This window comes from Eulemur rufifrons, chromosome 18 (assembly GCF_041146395.1).
Source record: "Eulemur rufifrons isolate Redbay chromosome 18, OSU_ERuf_1, whole genome shotgun sequence".
In the NCBI taxonomy this organism is placed as follows: domain Eukaryota; kingdom Metazoa; phylum Chordata; class Mammalia; order Primates; family Lemuridae; genus Eulemur; species Eulemur rufifrons.
In genome coordinates this window covers 42,240,723-42,260,678 of record NC_091000.1, presented here as the reverse complement: position 1 = coordinate 42,260,678, position 19,956 = coordinate 42,240,723, and the positions used below count along the sequence as shown (strand labels likewise).

Sequence of the window (19,956 nt, the reverse complement as noted above, 5' to 3'; positions counted from 1 at the left end):
AAATAGGTCTCTGAACTATGATTAAACAAAAATTTTTATTTTAATAAAGACAATCCAATTTCCCTGAGTATAATTTGCTTCATATATCAATTCCTCTTTTAACGATATTCTTACTCTTGTTATTTTCTGTTAGTGTCTCTACTACAGAAAGTATGCTTCCTTAAACAAAAACAAATTTAGTTGCTATATATTTTAAGATATACCTTGAATTCATACAAACAGAACAGTAATTTACACAACCCTCTATCCCTCCTCCAAAAATAACTGTGGCACAAACAAGGGCTGTGCGTTCCTCTGCACTTAGCAGTGAATAAACAATTCAAACATTTTATAGAGAAAAACAATATTGTATTTCATTGACACACAAGTCAGACTTTAAAACCTTTATGAAATATAATAATATTTATTTCTGCAAGAGAAAGCCAAACATCACTGCAAAAAAGGACTTCCAGGGTGAACTATCACACACTCATTTATACCAAGGATCATAAATGACAATCCCCTGACTAAAGATTTCAAGCATTAGATGACCTGTGATCCTGTATCAACTGTACACACAAAAACATCAGAGTCCTTCTCCTTAAGGCTACTTACTGTTACTGTGTTAAGACACTACCCAGGCCAGTATTCCAAAGACCACAAAAGCCTGCATTTATATGTTCAGCACATCTGTGATGTTGTAGTTATAGCAACCGAATTCCCAACTTGATCCAGCAATTGAACTCCCTCTCTGGAGAACAGTTTTGCTCTGTGCATCAGGTATCACAGAATGTGATTTAAAAAGGGAATGAGTGGTCTAAATAATGCAAAAAAAATCATGTTATTTAATAGCTTCCCAGGATAAAGACATTTCATACTGAAGCAGAAAGTACAACTAATATCCGATGGGAGAACATTTTTAATATATCCCATTGTCACTATTTACATATTTTACTTTACTCCTTTGATTTAGAGACCAAGTATCTTATTTCAAATTTAAAATAGGATATGTTTACATCAAGCGCAAACTAAACTTTCCCTTCAATATCATCAACTCTAGTCAAACCAAGTTCACATTCATTTTGTAATTTTCTCTGCTTTACTGGGAACTCTCTCCAAGCATTTTCTTAAAACCTTTAAAATAAATCTTTGCCTTGTATGTGTCATGGGATTACCAGGACTTGAATCAACTTTAGGTAGAACACATAGTAATTACAGATGATGTAAGAGCTGAAGGAGTGTGGCTAAGCTGATACAGAGTGTGACCGAGCACAGGCTGAAGAGAATGATGATGTAGCAAAGAAAGATACTTAACACACTACTAGAAGGTGGGGGGGAGGGGGGAGACGAAAGAGCAGGTGTAACAGAGACTGCTAGCTGCCTGTTCCAATATCCATTCTCCTCTTTCTCCTTAGAAGGATATTTTTATATTATTATTTTTAGCAGGGCACATCACGTTGCAGAATAAAGGACTATATGTCCCAAAGTCCTGGGTAGCCTGGAGTGGCCATATGATCACATTCTGGACAATAGGATATAAATAGAAAAGTTGCTTCAAGGAATCTGACTTGGAGGGAAAAGGTAACTCTTTTGCTCTTCTGCCTTACCTCCTGCTTGTAGCTTCCAGTGCACACAGGATAGCTGGAGCCAGGCAGCCATCTGTGCTAAGAACTGACCTGGAAATGGAAGCCATGTGCTAGCACAAGCAGAGAAGACAGACAGAAGCCTGGAACCTTTTCACACTGTGCAGCCACCACCGCACCATCCTGGAGCATCCATTTCCCGCCCCCCCCCCCCCGCCCCCGCTCTTTTATGTGAGGGAAAAAAAAAAACCCTGCTGTGTTTATGCAATTGTTTTATGCAACTAAAACTAATTGGAATTAACACAGTAAGCAAGCCAATACCCAGCAAGACACTGTCTGCCTTTTTCCATCTTCTGCAGCCCTGAGCAGGTCAAACAGTATTGACTTCTCATGAGCCTCCCCCAAACTCCTTCTTCCATCACCTTGCAACCTCATTCTTTCCCCTGATGATTCTTCTCTTCTGTATCAACCTGACATTAAATAAATTCAGGTTATTGAAAAGTTTTTTCTAAAAGGTAGTATGTCATCATAATATTGTTAGAACTTTTTTAAAGGGCAGATTAAAAGTATAACCCTGACCCAACAGGATCCAACAAACATTTATTAAATGCCTGCTATCTCCTAAGCACTGGGGAAGCGAAGATGAATAATACGACCCACGCCCTTGAAAAATCCCTTAGTATGGATATGGAATGATTATTCCTGACAGGTGGGTGGGTGGAGGTGGAGTCCAGGTGGCAACAACAAGTGTACATCCCAGGAAGAGAGAACAGCCTGGGCAAAAGTGTGCTTGGACCAGAGTGATCAGTCACCGGAGTGGGCATCAGGAGTGATGTAGGCTGAGACATATTATGAGCTGCCCTGTATGTCTCACTAAGGAATGTGGACTTTACGTTTGGCAGTGGGAAGTCATCTGAGCTCATCATGCAAGGGATCAACAAAAAAACTTCTGTGCTTTTTAACGATGATCATGGTGGCACTATGGAAGAAGAACCAAAGGCATTTGGTGGCCGGGGGCAGCACCTTAAGAGAACAGGTGACATGTGAACAAGGCAACAGCAGTGGTGAGGGAGGCATCTGATTTGATAGATACTGTCATTTCCAACTCTGGAGTGTTATTTGCTTAAAAAAAATTGGCAGAGGAAAGAGGACAGAACAGAGACTCACAGAAATTTCTAGAGCAGGTGACAAGTAGTTTATTAAAGCCATTGGAGACAGGAAAAATAGGAGATCAAGTAGACTTGTAGGTGTTTGTTGCATTCCAGACATGGAACCTAGAGTTTGAGGGACCTGGAGAAAAAAATCCACATAAAGATCCAGGTGTTCTAGACACACCCTTAACTCCTACACCCTTCTCTCCCTTTACTGTATGTACTGGCAAAGCACAAACCCCAGCAAAACCCAATCACCACCTTCTCCATGCCTGTCCCTAAACAGCTGAAAGTTGCTAGTGTCTTTGTGTGTATGTATGTGTAAAAATAAATAAATCTATGACCACAAATACCAATTGAGCACTCAACACTCCCTGTTTCACAACCTCTCTTTTTTCAAAACTTCTGAACACCCACCATTGAACTCCCAAACCTACCAACTGAATGAACCACACCTCCTATCCTGAGCCTGTAAAACACAACGAAGCACTTTCACACTTTCAAAAGCAAACACCATCCTCCCGCCTCCCACCCCATTTGTGGGCTTCCCTGCAAAGGCCCTCCTCCCTCCTCCTTCCTCTATCATCTATGCAGCTCTCTCTACCTGATCATCTCCATCAACGTACAAACACACACTAGCATCTCCCGATTTTAAAGAAACAAATCCCTCTTGATTTCACTGCAACTCCTAGCCACCACCCCATCTCCCTGCTCCTCTTTGCAATGAAATTTTCTGATGTGATAAAATCTTCTCCTTCACTAGTTCTTACCTTCCCACTGTCTCCTCAACCAGCTCCATTACTCCACTGAGACTGGTTCTGTTAGGTCACCTACGACACTTCCATGTTGTTCAAGCCAAAGGTTATGTCACTATTCTCACATTATCAAATCTCCCTGCAGCACTGGACAAAGTAACCCCTCTTCCTTCTCAAAACATTGTTTTATCTCTTGGTTTTGATGACACACGAGCAGGATCTTTGGTTCAGCACCATATTCTAAGCAGGCACATACGGGGCACTCAGTAAGATTTGCAGGATGAATGAATAAGACAGAAGTATAGGCCAGGCACGGTGACTCATGCCTGTAATCCCAGAACTTTGGGAGGCCGAGACAGGAGGATCACTTGAACCCAGGAGTTGGAGACCATCCTGGGCAACACAGCGAGACCCTGTCTCTACAAAAAAATTTTTAAAAATAAGCATAAGCATATAAAGAATTGCAGGTGAGCAGTTTAGGACAGAAGTCAGGATAAAAGGGTTCATTAGTACTAATTAAGCATGAAGTTAAGGAATCTCTTGAAAAGACATAACAAATAACCTAACTTTTAGAAATCTATTCTGATCATTTTGCTCATCACTTTTGATGACCCTCTTGGTAAACAATTCTCCTAAGACATGAAGTTGTAAGGACACTATATCTTATAGTGAATAGTTTTTTACACATTAATATTTACAAAAGAACAATACACTTACCACTTGCTCTTAATTACTATCTGTTTATCTTAATTACTCAACCTATGAGGTAGAATGCTTCCGAAGACTCGACACAGGTATGTCAAGTTTTAAAACCTGCCGCTGCTTTAGATGGGGGGTAAATAACTGCAGAAGACTGAGGGGAACACAGCCAAGTCCTAGAGGATGGATCGACACACAAGCACACACAAATACATATTAATGCACATATGCGTATGTTTTAATCCAATTCTACGCTGCTACACATTTATGTTTATATTAATATAGAGATGAAATTGAAGATTTTTAAGTTAAAATAAAAGTAAGTTTCTATGACTCCCTGCCTAACCAACTATTTCCACTAACTGACCAACTACAGGCCCCAATCACCTGCTTTGGCAAAAATACTGTGATAATAATGGGCGGTGTGAGACAATGCCTAAGAGAAGCAGTTCTTATACAACTTACCAGCCCTAACTGACTCTGCTATCGTCCACTAACTTGAGGCCATTCCAAATATGAATTAAACAAAGTCCTATGGCATTATTCCTTTTAAAGGGGGAAAAAAAAACGACTTCTAATAATGCTATCTATAAAGAAAACTTCTAAAAAGCTTATGTCTTAATAGCATCTCATTTAATCCTATTATACATAAGAGATATCTTCCCACGGTGGGAAGGAAGGTACATAAGACCAATGTGTTCTTTTCAAAACTCAATGAGGACAGTTTTAAGATGGTTTGTAGGTTTCTCTCTCTCTCTCTCTTTTTTTTTTTTTTTCGGTATTCCTTTTTCAATCACCATTCTTTTCCTTCCATGCTCAATATGCACTCCTACTGTTGTGATTTTGCCAATACTTGAAGGTAAATTTTATTTTAATGCACAATTTCCACTAGAACTCCACTCCTCACTTCTTTTTATGCCTTTGGGTATGTTCAATGTCCAAAAAAGTTACCCTTCTGTAATATAACTCACTAGTGAGTGGTGTGTTTTGTTTTTGAGACAAGGTCTCACTCTGTCGCCCAGGCTAGAGTACAGTGGCATCATCATAGCTTAATGCGGCCTCCAACGCCTGGGCCCAAATAATCCTCCACCCTCAGCCTCCTGAGTAGCTGGGACTACAGGTGTGCACCACCACACACAGCTAATTTTTCATTATTATTGTTTTTTGTAGAGACAGGGTCTCACTATTGCCCAACCTGGTCACAAACTCCTGGCTTCAAGTGATCCTCCTGCCCTGGCCTCCCAAAATGCATGAGCCACCACACCTGGCCCAATGAACTACTTTTAAAATGCCATACTACTTAAGACACCTCCAATAAAGCATCACATGACTTATAACAAATGTGTACTCTTTCAAGAATATGATTTTCTAATCCTATACGGATCTTTATATGAAATAAGGAACATTTAAATTTGTTTTCAGTCCCTACCACATAAATATAGCACGACTCATCCATTGTTTTACCCTCTTTCATTACTAAAAAGGCTATGAAGTTCTCAGGGTAATCAATTAACTTATCATGTAGCACTGGCAAGCAGAAAGTAGGCCTGCGATTTTTAAACTCAAGTAGCTCATTGTTTGTCATATGAATCATAATGAGAATAGTATTTCAGGCTCTCAGAACTGATTAGTTAAATGTCTTGTTTCTCCACTTATTCTCATTATAGCTGCCAGCTCTAATTTAAAATGTGATTATTAAGAGTACCATAGCACAATTTAAATTTTTAAATCATGGATATATTTGGTATCAATGAAAAAGAAACAGTAATTGTAAATGGACACAGTCAACGTGGTGCAAATAAATGATGCGCACATTTCTTCCAACCTCCTGCCAATGTTACTTGAGATCTAATTTACTAATGGTCCTGGCTTTCCAATCAAGTTATGCAGCTTTGTAAACTAGACCTCTCATTAATGCTACCATTACGAATGCTTTTGCAACTATTTCACTCCCCAAACTGCACGTGTATTCTAGATAAATTGATCCTGTTCTTTTGCCTTCACTCACGCTATTGGTTATGTTTGGACTGCCCTCCCTCCATCCTATCTCTGTCCATCACTCACATTCTCCATAATGTACAGATTTTCTTTCTGACCACTTTCCAACAATCTAAATCATAAACCCAACTTAAAGGCCACCCTGGATTACCTCCCACATACATTAAAATACCCCCATCTTTGAAATAATTTTGCATTCATATGGTCCTTGCTACATCAATTTACATATACTACCTGTTTAATGACATCTAGGCAATTTTTTTCATGTTTCATATACAACTGCCTCACCTCTCCAAGCAGAAATTAAGTTACACAATAGCAAGGGTAGACCATCTTGCATCCTTTGTATACTTTGAGTCTTAATGTAGAAACCATAGAGTAGGACTCAATGCAAGTTTCAATTAATGTATGAAATAACATGGAAATATGACTCAAACCTATTTTAGAATGAGACAGAATAACCCATCAACATGGAAAGGGCATACGAACCAAACCTCAATTGTGATGGCACGTCACTGTACAGCAGTTCCTACTGACGGTGCATTGCCAGCTATCTACATAATTTCTTAACACACTGTAGTATACAGATTACTTTGTCTGCTAAAAGTCTGCTGCCCAACAGAACCTGACAAATTAGACCCTAAAGTCCATGAATCAGAAGACTTTGCCCTCTGTATAGGTCTTTGCCCTAATCACTCTGATTTCCAACCTTAATTACAATCCTTCTCTTAGCATCTTACAAATTCTCAGGTTTACAGCTAGACTGGGATTACCTTCTCCTTCAACCTTATAGTCCCTACCCTGGCCACCACATACATACGAAGTGAAGAGACTGCTTTCCAATTGCTCTGAATAAAAGATACAGAAACTTTTAAACTATCAGAGCAATGAAGACGTTATTTGTTTATGATTAAATATGACATACATCCTTATTTCTATTAAAAGGCCCTTTCTTTGAGACCTCCATGATAAAATTGATTCTATTAAGAAACTCAGAGCCAGATGCAGTGGCGCGTGCCTCTAATTCCAGCTACTTGGAAGGCTGAGGCAGGAGATCACTAGAGCCCAAGAATTGAGAACAGCCCAGGCCAAACAGTGAGATCTCACCTCAAAAAAAAAAAAAATAAATAAAAATCAAGTTCAGCATTTCAATAGCAATGATTTTTTTCTAGGATTGTGACCAACATAAATTCAAAGAAGAGTCACTCTGTCTAACAATAATGGTTCATGTCTTAAATATCCAGCACACTGTTTTTCTCTTCTTGCAAACAGATTTTTAAATGACTGATAAACTAATAGAAAAGACTCTAAGACTTAACATAAAACCTAGGTAAACTATCTCCTTCTCTAACAAATAATACAAACAGCAAGATACAAGTTTAGAAACACAATCTGAGCCTATCTTAACATCTAAATTAGAATTCTCAGACTTTCAAAGAAGCCAGCAGTCAAAAGTAACAATAATTCAGTTATTACACTGTGACCTTATTACAAAATAGGCTTCAGCATTCATAGCATGGGTCAATTTTATAGGAAATGTTAAATTACATAACAATTTCTATTGTAATGTTTTAAATACACTGACTTAGGGTACAATAGGACAATAAATATTAATGTTTTCCTATTCATTATGTAGTAAAAACCAAAGGTACATTAGAAAACTATTTCTAAATCTGCAACTTTATAAGACAATTTTCATCTATTGCTTTCAGCCCCACTGCTATTACAAATGGTGCCTCTGAAAATATTAGGGAGGAAAAACTGCTTCCTCACCCTACTACCCTATACCTGTCAATTATTCTAATAAATCAATCTAAAGTGACTATGGATGTAAGCAGTACCTCATAAAGTTGTACAGCACACAACCTGTACAACATAGTGGCCACACCACTGCACTCATAGGTTTGGAAAAACACAGGTAGTTTGCACTGTTTCTATATTCATCTATGGCAAATATTCCCTCTGAGTCCACACACTATATTCCTAAATTACCTTTGCTTACAATCTTTCTGTTAATACAAAGAAACTGAATTCATTTTAAATAAGACTTTAAGAAAAATGTAAGTATAAATTGTACATTGCTTCAAGAATACAAGTTGTACTCCAAATAAGAGTTTAGTTCTATTTTAGGGCAACATTATGTAACAACATAAAATACACGACATTAACGACACTTGTACAAATACCATGTTTCAAAACTTGACGTGTTTCTAATAGATTTACAAGAAAACTCACAAAAACACCATTTATATCACTGAAATTGCTCGAGGTGGGGAAGAGTGAGCAAGCTGTCACTGACAGTCGCACAGGAATTCATAGGCTCTATAAATGTTACGAATCTTACTAAAGAACAACATTCATGTTTGAACAAAGTAAAGGCATATATACCAAAACAACCCTCATTTATCCAGGAAGGTAACAAAAATGAAAAACAAAACTAGAAAAACCTAAAATGCTGACTTAAATGTCAACTGAGGACTTCAATAAAGCTAATGAAACCTGGAAGCCAAATGACAGATTGTCTGCAACATATATATAAAACCCTTCTTATGAAGGGTTTCATATATGAAATCAGATGTCAAAACAATTTCATGAGAATTAGTTAAAAACAAAAATGTTGTTCAAGATACTTTGATACTTTCAAGGTGAATTACTGTCAAATTGAGTAGGCACTTTCAAGAGAATGCTCAGTTTAATTATATACACTGATAACTGATTTCCAGGTATACATGATAAAAACATGTTAAGTGTGAAGAATCATCTGCGAACTAGGTGTTTTATGAAACTGGACTGTTACTAATACCTAATCCATATAGAACCTCAATATTTTCTGGAAAGAGAAATGTATATAAATCACTAATGTCAAATTTTAACATAGTAACAATGGACTCTTTCGTATGAAAACAATCTCAGAACAATTCCTAAGGCAACATCCCCAAAGGAAACAAACAACTTGAACAGAGCAAATGTCACCAGGTGCAACATGAAGGAATAACCTATATATAGCACTAGTTTGTCATTCAGTCTGAAACACCACTCCTTCCTTCATCCTATCAAAGTACTAACTTGCAAGCATTTGACATCTAGCCAGAGAAAGAGTAACTTATGTCATCTTTTAAAATAATTAGACGTAGAGTCCAATGTGCTCGTGAAATAGGTCTGAACTGCAAGTCCTTTCTTCTAGAACAGCAGTTTTCTGAACATTAAGTTCCCTTTCCAGAAGTTAGAACAAGCTACTACTTGACTAGTTGACAATGGCCGGTAGTCAAAGAAGACCATTACTGGCTTCTTCACTGCTCTAGGGCGTCAGTCTATGGATTTAGTTTGTACAACAGAACTTGTTATCAAGATGATAAGGTCATAATCAGTGCTCTCTTTAAGATATATAAATTTCAAATCATATTCATTACAGCATTATTTATAATAAAAGTATACAAAATTTACCCTTTGCAATTATTAACTTAATTGTGGAAAGTCCAAATAACTGAATATTAACAGGCATTAAAAGTTATAAAGACTAAACTCTTCTTACGAAGAGTTTTTAATATTATGAGGCAATGCATATAGATACACATATTTAACTGAAATAAGATTCTAAATTGTATATAAAGCATTATCTTAAACATGTAGAAGACAAACATATAAGGAAGTCTAGGAAAATAACTAGATACTAAAGAATGATTATCTTGGGCTGGGCGCGGTGGCTCACGCCTGTAATCCTAGCACTCTGGGAGGCCGAGGTGGGCGGATCGTTTGAGCTCAGGAGTTCGAGACCAGCCTGAGCAAGAGCGAGACCCCATCTCTACTAAAAATAGAAAGAAATTATATGGACAGCTAAAAATATATATAGAAAAAATTAGCCGGGCATGGTGGTGCATGCCTGTAGTCCCAGCTACTCGGGAGGCTGAGACAGGAGGATCGCTTGAGCTCAGGAGTTTGAGGTTGCTGTGAGCTAGGCTGACGCCATGGCACTCACTCTAGCCTGGGCAACAGAGTGAGACTCTGTCTCAAAAAAAAAAAAAAAAAAGAATGATTATCTTGAATGAGAGGATTTTAGATGATGTTTTCTCTTCTAGTTTTGAAAATTTATATAATTATTACTTTTTACATTAAAATTATAGATAATTTTTAATAACAATATGTCAATGCTTAAATAGCATTTGCCTACACTTTCTTCAAAGTTACAAAATAGAGTCAGATCCTCCAAAAGGGACCAAATAGCAGGTCCTGTGTTTGAAGGAGTGGAAGAGTATTACTGTTCAATTCTCCATTCCTCCAGGAAACACAATTCTTAGAATTATAGGAACTGGCTCACAGGGTCACTCTAGGCTTTCTAGATAAATTTTTAAGAGGTACAGCCACCCACCATCCTATACTAACAGTTTCCTCATTCCTAATTATACTTATCTCAAAGGAATGTTATGAAATTGAATGATTTAATATATACAAAGCATTTAAAATGGTGCCTGGTAAATAGAAAACACTATAAAAGCCTTAGCTATTTTGTCATTATCATTTTATTATCATTATTATTAATTACTACTACTACAATTATTACTGCCACTATTACTAATACCACCACCACCACCACCAATGCTATTATCATTACTATGACTACTACAACTATAAGAACAACAGGAAAGAATATCCCTGTTAATGGGACCATTTTCCAAAGAAAATAATATTTGCCAATTTGACCTCAAAGAAGTAGAAGGGCAGAGAGGCATGAGAATTGCACCAGAGATTATTTTTAATTAGACGCAATGTGCCTCTGGCACTCCCTCACTGGCATTCTGGCCACCAAAGGTCCGTCCCAGCCCCTTCTGTTAGTTACCACACCCAGGCGAATGTTTCTCTACAGTGTAAAATGACCTCTCCCTGTCTCAGTGACTCTGACTTTTTATAAAAATTTGTTCACATCTTTAAAATAGATTCTTAACATGACCCTGACTTATTCAGAACTATTTGCCAAGAATATATTTGGATATTTTTCTAGAGGAGTTAGGTGACAGAAAGGGAGGAATCACTATACTTTAATAAATTTAGTCAATTTAAATAAAATCCTTAATAATTTAAAATAAAAACAGTTAAAATATAAAATCTTTTGTCAAAATAAAAATATTTATTTGTGAAAAACACATAAGAGGAAAAAATACCTACTGAAACTCAGTAGCTGATACTTTTGGGGAACTTAAACACAGACAGCCATGTATATAACAGATGAGCCCTAACCTTTTCTGGCCAGAGCTGATTGCAACAGAGGTACACATCTGCCCCAAGCTAGGCCAATCAGATGGTATCCTGAAGAATCCAAAGAAAAGACACAGACACTGCATTCCAATGATGTAAACATTAGGGACATAAGATTATAAGTCAATAGCACACACAAGCCAAAGTCATAGGGAGAAAGAAATTAACAGCCTTAGAAAGCAGGAAACCGATTCACAGAAAAATGCAAAAATGAGAGACCATATGGTTCTGAGAAGCAAAAAAGTGAATGACAGCCCTTGGCCTTCCACTTCTAGTCCTATGTGGTCTTAATGAACGAACCTTCTTTGCCTCTCTTCAGATATATATGAGACTGCCTGCTATACTCAAAGTTAGTTCTGCTTTACCTAAGCTATTTTGAGGTCAATTTTATTCACAAACGTGCCCTAGACACAGAAGACAAGATCGTGTAACAAATGTGTATGTCACCAGCATGGTTTCTGTTCTCACCCTTTGTTAATAAGATTGGAACAGTGTTTACAACATAAAATAATTATTTCTTAAAGATTTATATATTATATCAACATTCTAAAGTACGTCCTTGCTTTATAACAGTAAAAGAAGAAAAAGGAAGAAAAAAGAATTTTGTAAAAGAACTCAATTCTGTAAAAGAATTTCAAGTTTCATGGAAAATCTATTATAGAATGTCTATACAATACCTGCTTCTTGGAAGAAACATGGATTCCTTAATGAACACGGAACCAGAGAGAAGGATATACCAGCAGGTCCCAATATCATCAGGACTGAAAAGAAAAGGTAATAGAATCAGATGGTTATCTGTAACAACAACAACAAAAAAAGCAAAACATATATAGTGCAAAGTACAGTACCCAGGTTACATTTAGAGTCATCAAGATCAATAGCATAAAACACATACATAAAAATACCATTATTCAACTACTGGAATCATTTTTTAAATTATTTTTTACCCCTGAAATACACTAAAATATCTATTAGTATACTTAAATGTTTTAAATGTTCCTATAGCACTTATCATACCTACCATTCCAAGTTTCATTTTTTTTAGTTAATTTTTTGAACAGGAAATACTTTCAACTGCTTCAGAAACGAAAATACAAAGAGCTATCAGTGAAATTCAGTCTTCCCAATCCTTTCCCCTGTTTACCAAGTTCCCACATTTTTCCACCACACTTCTTACGTATTCTATCAGGATTTCTTTATGCATATGCACACATTAATGGATGTATATTCTTATTCCACCCACCATCTTTTTTTTAAGCAGAAAAGATAGCACACTCTACACAGTTCTTTACTTTGTGATGACTCTAGAGATCCTTCATCAGAAGACAGCTTTCTTGTGCATTCTTACAGCTGTAGAGAATTCCATTCCATTGTACAGATGTGCCATATTTGACTTAAGTAATTCCCTATTGACAGTCATTTCAGTTGTTTGAAATCATATACAATATATAAAAACTGCAATGAATAACCTTGTACATAATACAAAAGTTCAATGAAACAGAAAGCTGGTTCTTTGAAAAGATAAACAAAATCAATAGACCTCTAGGCTAGATTAACCAGAAATAGAAATGACCCAAATAAGCTCAGTCAGAAATGAAAAAGGAGATATTACAACTGATACCAAAGAAATACAAAATATCATCTGTGAATACCACGAAAATCTCTACACACATAAACTTGAAAACAGAGAGGAAATGGACAAATTCCTTGAGACACAAAACCTTCCAAGACTCAATCAGGAAGCAATAGAACTCCTGAACAGACCAATAATGAGCAATGAGATTGAAGCAGCAATAAAAAAACTCTTCCAACACAAAACAATCTCCAGACCAGATGAATTCACAGTCAAATTTTATCAAACCTACAAGAAATAGTTGGTACCCATATTGTAGAAATTATTATATTCCATTAACATGGAGAAGGAGGGAATCCTCCCCAACTCATTCTACGAAGCCAGTGTCACCTTGATACCAAAGCCAGGAAAGGACACAACAATAAAAGAAAACTATAGACCAATATCCTTTATGAATATAGTTATAAAAATCCTCAGTAAAATATTAGCAAACTGAATTCAATAGCACAAAATAATAATCCACCAGGACCAAACGGCCCTCATCCCAGGATGTAAGGATGGTTCAACATATGTAAATCAATAAATTTGATTCATCACGTAAACAGAAGCAAAAAACAAAGATCATGTGATCATCTCAATAGATGAAGGAAAAGCATTTGACAAAATTCAGCACCCTCTCATGATAAAAACCCTCAACAAACTTGGCATAGAAGGAACCTATCTCAAATTTATAAAAGCCACATGACAAACCCACAGCCAGCATCATAGTGAATGGGGAAAAGTTGAGCATTTCCACCACGAACTGGAACAAGACAACGATGCCCACTGTCACCACTTCTATTCAACATAGTACTGTAAGTCCTAGACAGAGCAATCAGGCAAGAGAAAGGAATTAAGTGTATCCAAATCAGGAAAGAGGAGGTCAAACTATTGCTTTTTGCTGACAATATGATCTTATACCCAAGAAAACCCCAAAGATTCCACCAAGAGACTCCTGGAATTGATAAATAAATTCAGCAAAGTCTCAGGTTACAAAATCAATGTACACAAATCAGTAGCATTCCTCTACACCAATAAAACTCAAGCTGAGAGTCAAATCAAAGACTCAGTATCATTCACAGTAGCTACTAAAACAAAACAAAACAAAACAAAACAAAACACCCTAGGGATATACTTAACCCAGGAGGTGAAAGACTTCTACAAAGACAACTACAAAATACTGAGGAAAGAAATCACGGATGATATAAACAAATGGAAAAACATATTATGCTTATGGATCGGGAAAATCAACGTTGTTAAAATGTCCATAGTACCCAAAGTAATTTACAGATTCAATATAATCCTCATCAAAATACCAATGTCATATTTCACAAAACCAGAAAAAATAATTCTATGCTTTGTTTGTGACCAGAAAGGAGCCTGAGTAGCCAAAGCAATCTTAAGCAAAAGGAACAAATCTGCAGGCATCACATTACCAGACTTCAAACTATACTACAAGGTGTAACCCCAAACAGCATGGTATTAGCACGAAAACAGAGACACAGACCAATGGAACAGAACAGAAAACCCAGACATAAAACCCAGACATAAAACCATCCACATAAAGCCAACTGCTCTTTGGCAAAGCAGACAACAATATACACTAGGGAAAAGAATACCTATTTAATAAATGGTGCTGCAACAAGTGGATAGCCACATGTAGAAGAGTGAAACAGGATCCATATCTCTCACCACTCAGAAAAATTAATTCAAGACAGATAAAAGATTTAAATGTAAAGCATGAAACCATAAGAACTTTAGAAGAAGATGTTGGAAAACTCTCCTACATATAGGCCTAGGCAAAGAATTTCTGAAGAAGATGCCAATGGCAATCACAGCAACAACAAAAATAAATAAATGGGACTTGATTAAATTAAAAAAGCTTCTGCACAGCAAACGAAATAATCAACAGAACAAATAGACAATCTACCGAATGGGAGAAAATATTCACAAGCTATACATCCAATAAAGGGCTAATTACCAGAATCTACAAAGAACTCAAACAAATCAGCAAAGAAAAAAATCAAACCACCCCATTTAAAAATAGGCAAAAAATGTGAACAGAAGCTTTTCAAAAGAAGATAGACAAATGGCCAATAAACATATGAAAAAATGCTCAGTCACTAATTATCAGGGAAATGCAAATTAAAACCACAATGAGATACCACCTTACTCCAGTTACAATGGCTTTTATTAAAAAATCCATTAACAATGGATGCTGGTATGGATGCAGAGAGAATGCAAGGCTTATACATTGTTGGTGGGACTCCAAATTAGTACAACCTCTACGGAAAACAGTATGGAGATTCCTCCAAGAACTAAAACTACCATTTGATCCAGTAATCCTGCTTCTGGGTATTTACCCAAAGGAAAGGAAGTCATTTTATCAGAAAGACACCTGCACTCAAATGTTTATTGCAGCACAATTCACAATTGCAAAGATGTGGAATCAACCCAAGTGCCCAACAATTCATGAGTAGATTAACAATATGTGGTATATGCATACCATGGAATACAACTCAGCCATGAAGAAGGATGACTTAATGCCTTTTGCAACAATATGGATGGAACTGGAGACCATTATCCTAAGTGAAGTATCTGAACAATGGAAAAACAAACACCGCATGTGCTCATTATTAAATTGGAACTAACTGGTGAGTACACATGTGCATACAGGGAAGTATAATTCAATGGAAATCAATCAAGGGGCAGGGGGGAGGAGGGGATGAGTGAAAACCTACCTAGCATGTATAAAGAACACTATCTAGGTGATGGGCACATGAATAACCCTGACTCAAGCATTACAAAAGCAATTCTTGTAACCAAAAACATTTGTACCCCTGTAATAATTTAAAATAAAAATTAAAAGTTTTTATAAAAAAAAGTCTGGAAAACTAATAAGCTAAAACCAGAATTCGTATAAATCAAAAGTGTTATGTGATAATAGATAATACTTAACATATGCTTGTTATATTCAAAGTATGGTGGTAAGGAATTGAATGAATTACTTTATTTAATTTTTGCAACAACCATTTGGTGTAGACAGTAAGATTATATCCATAAGTGGTAAAACTAAGGGTTAAAAGGGTTAATCAGTGTGTCCTATGTTACAAAGAAACATATCAAGAGTAAAAACATTCCCTAAAGGAAAAGGAAAATGTACCAAAAACAAAAATAACAGTGAAAAAAAAAGATAACTAAAATAACTCGAACCACATATACACACACACACGCGCACACACACACACACAATAATCTTGTACACACAGTAGTAGTATAACTGGAAGATAAAGTCCTTGAAGGGCAACTGTTGGGTCCAAGGGTACATACACTGCAATTTTGATAGATATTGTCAAATTGTCCTCCAGGGGTAATTAGCAATACATATGCCTACCTACTTCCCCACAATCTTACTAATGAAGTTTGTTACAATTTAACAAATGTTGAACAATTTTATGTGGAGGACTGTTCTAGGTGCTTAGAATACTCCAGGAAACAACAACAACACTAAAAGGTCCCTGCCCTCATGGAGATTATATTCAAGTCTCACTGAGAAGAGGACATCTGAGCAAAGCAGAGGAGTTAGCCAAGTGAGTCCTGAAGGGATCAAGCATTCCCGGCAAAGGACAGGGAGGATCAGGAGTGTGAGTGCAAAGTCCACAGATTGACACTGCCTAGGGGGAGGCTAGAGTGGCTGAAGCAGATGGGGTAAGCTATTTAATAATACCAATCATACCATGTAATCATTTTCACTATGCTGTTTGCTTCCAAAGTGAATCAGCAGTGGAACATCTTTTCCCCCACAAAAGATGTTCCACTTAACCAAATTAACCAAATTCTTGACTGCTAAGCTCAACAGCAATGCCTCAAGAAAACATAAAGAAAAAAATCATTGTTAAACAGAGTTTAGTTCCAATGAAGAACCATAAAAGTAAAATAATTTCTCAAATGAAAATGCAAAGTACTTCAAAGTATAATTTATATCTTTGTCTCCCAAGTTTTTAATCATTAGCTTTTGCAACCAGCAACCATTTACCTCGTTTGGGGAAAAAAAATTATTTGTCTTTTTTAATATGACAGCATTATTATTAAATTCTAATTTATGACAAGTAAACATGATATGTTCTGCCAGACTCAAAACCAGTTAAAAAAAATTTAATAACAAATGACAAAACATTGAAATAAAAAGCAGGAAAAAAGGGAATATTTTGTAAACTTATTTTAATCTGTTCTTACAATATTCTCTTTAGCACAAAAAGGTTGGTCCAGGGAAATGAAATCTAGAAAAAATAGGAAATTAAGGTAGATCGCCACTTACTATGTAGCCTTGGGCAAGTTACTTGAGCTGCTGCAAGTATTAAATGAACAATGATCATTAAATGCAGATAATAATTATTCAACGACAACTAATGGTGTGTTAACATTTTAAAAAGTTCAATAAATAGCACCATGATCTAGATCCACTATGACACGGAGAATATAGCAAACATTAACTGGTTTTTCAGTTATTTCATATCTGTCAACTCTGAAGGCAAAAATAATATGGACAAAATAAGTGCAAGGTTTATAAACTCAGCTCTCCTGGCACTGATCATAAAATACACATGAAATAAAAGGCAACCAATGTCAAAGTGGATAAAATATCATGACAGTGAATACTCTGGCACCATTAATAACCCTTGATTACCCTATAAATAGGGTTGATTCTTCAAAGCAGGAAATCTGTGGGACATATTTGAGGATGTGAGGGTAAGAAACTAGACCTCTCAATCTCTACCACTTACTGCAATTTTGTTATCTGATAGATGGGCTGTTCCTCTACCTTCCCAAAAGAATCCAAAGTTAACCTGCAAGATTTACATTGGCTTGAATAGGCATTTGCAGAGAACAGTCATTCAATCAACAAACACTTGTGGAATTTAGTGAGCATTTACTACAGACCATATATGATAATCATAATTTATTATTGAGCTGTCTCTTTTAAGGATTCAGGTTTCATTTAAAAAGTAAGCTAATTAGAACTAAAAATACAAAAACAGTGAATCTTATTTTAAAGACACTCTGGAAATACCTGTAAGCTAGAAAAGCCCTCCTCTCCTCTCCCCCCACCCATCCCCCACAGAATTCGTGTTTAGTTTCCGTGATGAAAATTCCTTGTTAGGAGATGGATACCATCATCAAAACCTGTTTCACTCAATCTTAATACTCCAGAAATTTCCCTTAGTTTGTCAGGATGCATTGTGCTAACTGTGCTCACTTGTTTTCACTTACAGTTATGCCTCAGGCAGGCAGGATTTCAGTGTAGGGTACAACCTGCTTCCCTTCAAGGTCTACAAGCACTCCCTTCGCCCAGTGTGGCTGTCACCAAAGGGGTTTTCACACATGCAAAGTGATGACTGCCTTTTTAATAGCAAAGATGAAACTGAAATTACAAGAACAGTACTTAGTAATAGCAGCAGCACACTTTTCAGTGCTTAAAGGGTATGCAACTGGAGGTCACCTCGGCAGACACACCAACAACAAGGCCGGTTAACAGGAGACTGAAAATAAAAGTAAAAATAGGCCGGGCGCGGTGGCTCACGCCTGTAATCCTAGCACTCTGGGAGGCCGAGGCGGGTGGATCGCTCGAGGTCAGGAGTTCAAGACCAGCCTGAGCAAGAGTGAGACCCGTCTCTACTAAAAATAGAAAGAAATTATATGGACAACTAAAATATATATATATATATATATATATATACAAAAAAATTAGCCGGGCATGGTGGCGCATGCCTGTAGTCCCAGCTACTCGGGAGGCTGAGGCAGTAGGATCGCTTGAGCCCAGGAGTTTGAGGTTGCTGTGAGCTAGGCTGACGCCACGGCACTCACTCTAGCCCGGGCAACAGAGTGAGACTCTGTCTCAAAAAAAAAAAAAAAAAAAAAAAAAGTAAAAATAGTACAGACAGTCCTCCACTTACGATGGTGCAATTTAGGATTTTTCAGCTTTATGACACATTCAGTGGAAACCCATACAACCATTCTGTTTTTCACTTTCAGTACGGTATTCAATAAATCACATGAGAAAGTCAACACTTAATTATAAAAAAGGCTTTGTGTTGGATGATTCTGTCCAACTGGAAGCTAACGTAATGTAACTGGAGCACGTTTACAGCAGGCAGGCTAAGCATGATGTTCGGTAAGTTAGGCGTATTAAACACATTTTGACTTACAATATCACCCCATCATAAGTTAAGAATCATCTTTATAAGTAGTAATAATAATAAATATGTAGGACTAACACTGAGATTCTGTGCTGTCTAGTGGCTCTCAAGCTTTAACGTGCATATGAATCACCTGGGATGCTGATTAAAAATGAATGTTCCCAGACTCCACCTATCTCACCCAATCTCCCAGTTTCTGATCATTAGATGGGAGATCCACCAAAGTGACTTTTAAACAAATATCCCAGATGAGTCTTATGCATGGGGCTTGTCAACTTTGAAAAACCTTCAGGAAAAACTGTCTTGATACCAAGTCCCAACAGGAACAAACGGCAAGAAAAAAAAAAAAATACAATTCTATTAATACCCATGCAATTAGGTAATATGTTTTACTAACAAGTGCTATTTTAATTTTTCTCAAATAACTGTTGTATGTTTTTGAACTATGAGCTAAGCAGTCCCTATAATGGTCACTGAAATAGCAAAATCTTTATCTTGGAAGAACCCTGACCAAGCATTTCCAAATAATCTAAGTCTTACGCTAGTATAAGGTAGAAGCAAGAAATTTGACAATTGAGGGGTTCATATAGGAGAGCAGTACTGTGCAAGTTCCCCTTATCAGCCAAACCCACACTTAGGGAAGACCAAAGTCTTCTCAGAATCTCAGAATTTGACTTCACAGGATCATGAGCTATGAACAACAGTGTACACAACTAATTTGATTCCAAGACA

General features: G+C 36.8%; 1 protein-coding gene across 5 annotated transcripts in view; it reads right to left on the bottom strand.

The window, feature by feature from the left end:
* The window catches only part of RAPGEF2 (Rap guanine nucleotide exchange factor 2), a 240,526-nt gene that overhangs the window by 126,028 nt on the left and 94,542 nt on the right, over positions 1 to 19,956 (bottom strand). For all 5 annotated transcript variants that reach the window (XM_069493495.1, XM_069493496.1, XM_069493493.1 and 2 more), the window contains exon 4: positions 12,093 to 12,176. In XM_069493495.1, coding sequence (XP_069349596.1) covers positions 12,093 to 12,176 — 84 coding nt within the window. The remainder of the gene's footprint in view (positions 1 to 12,092; positions 12,177 to 19,956) is intronic.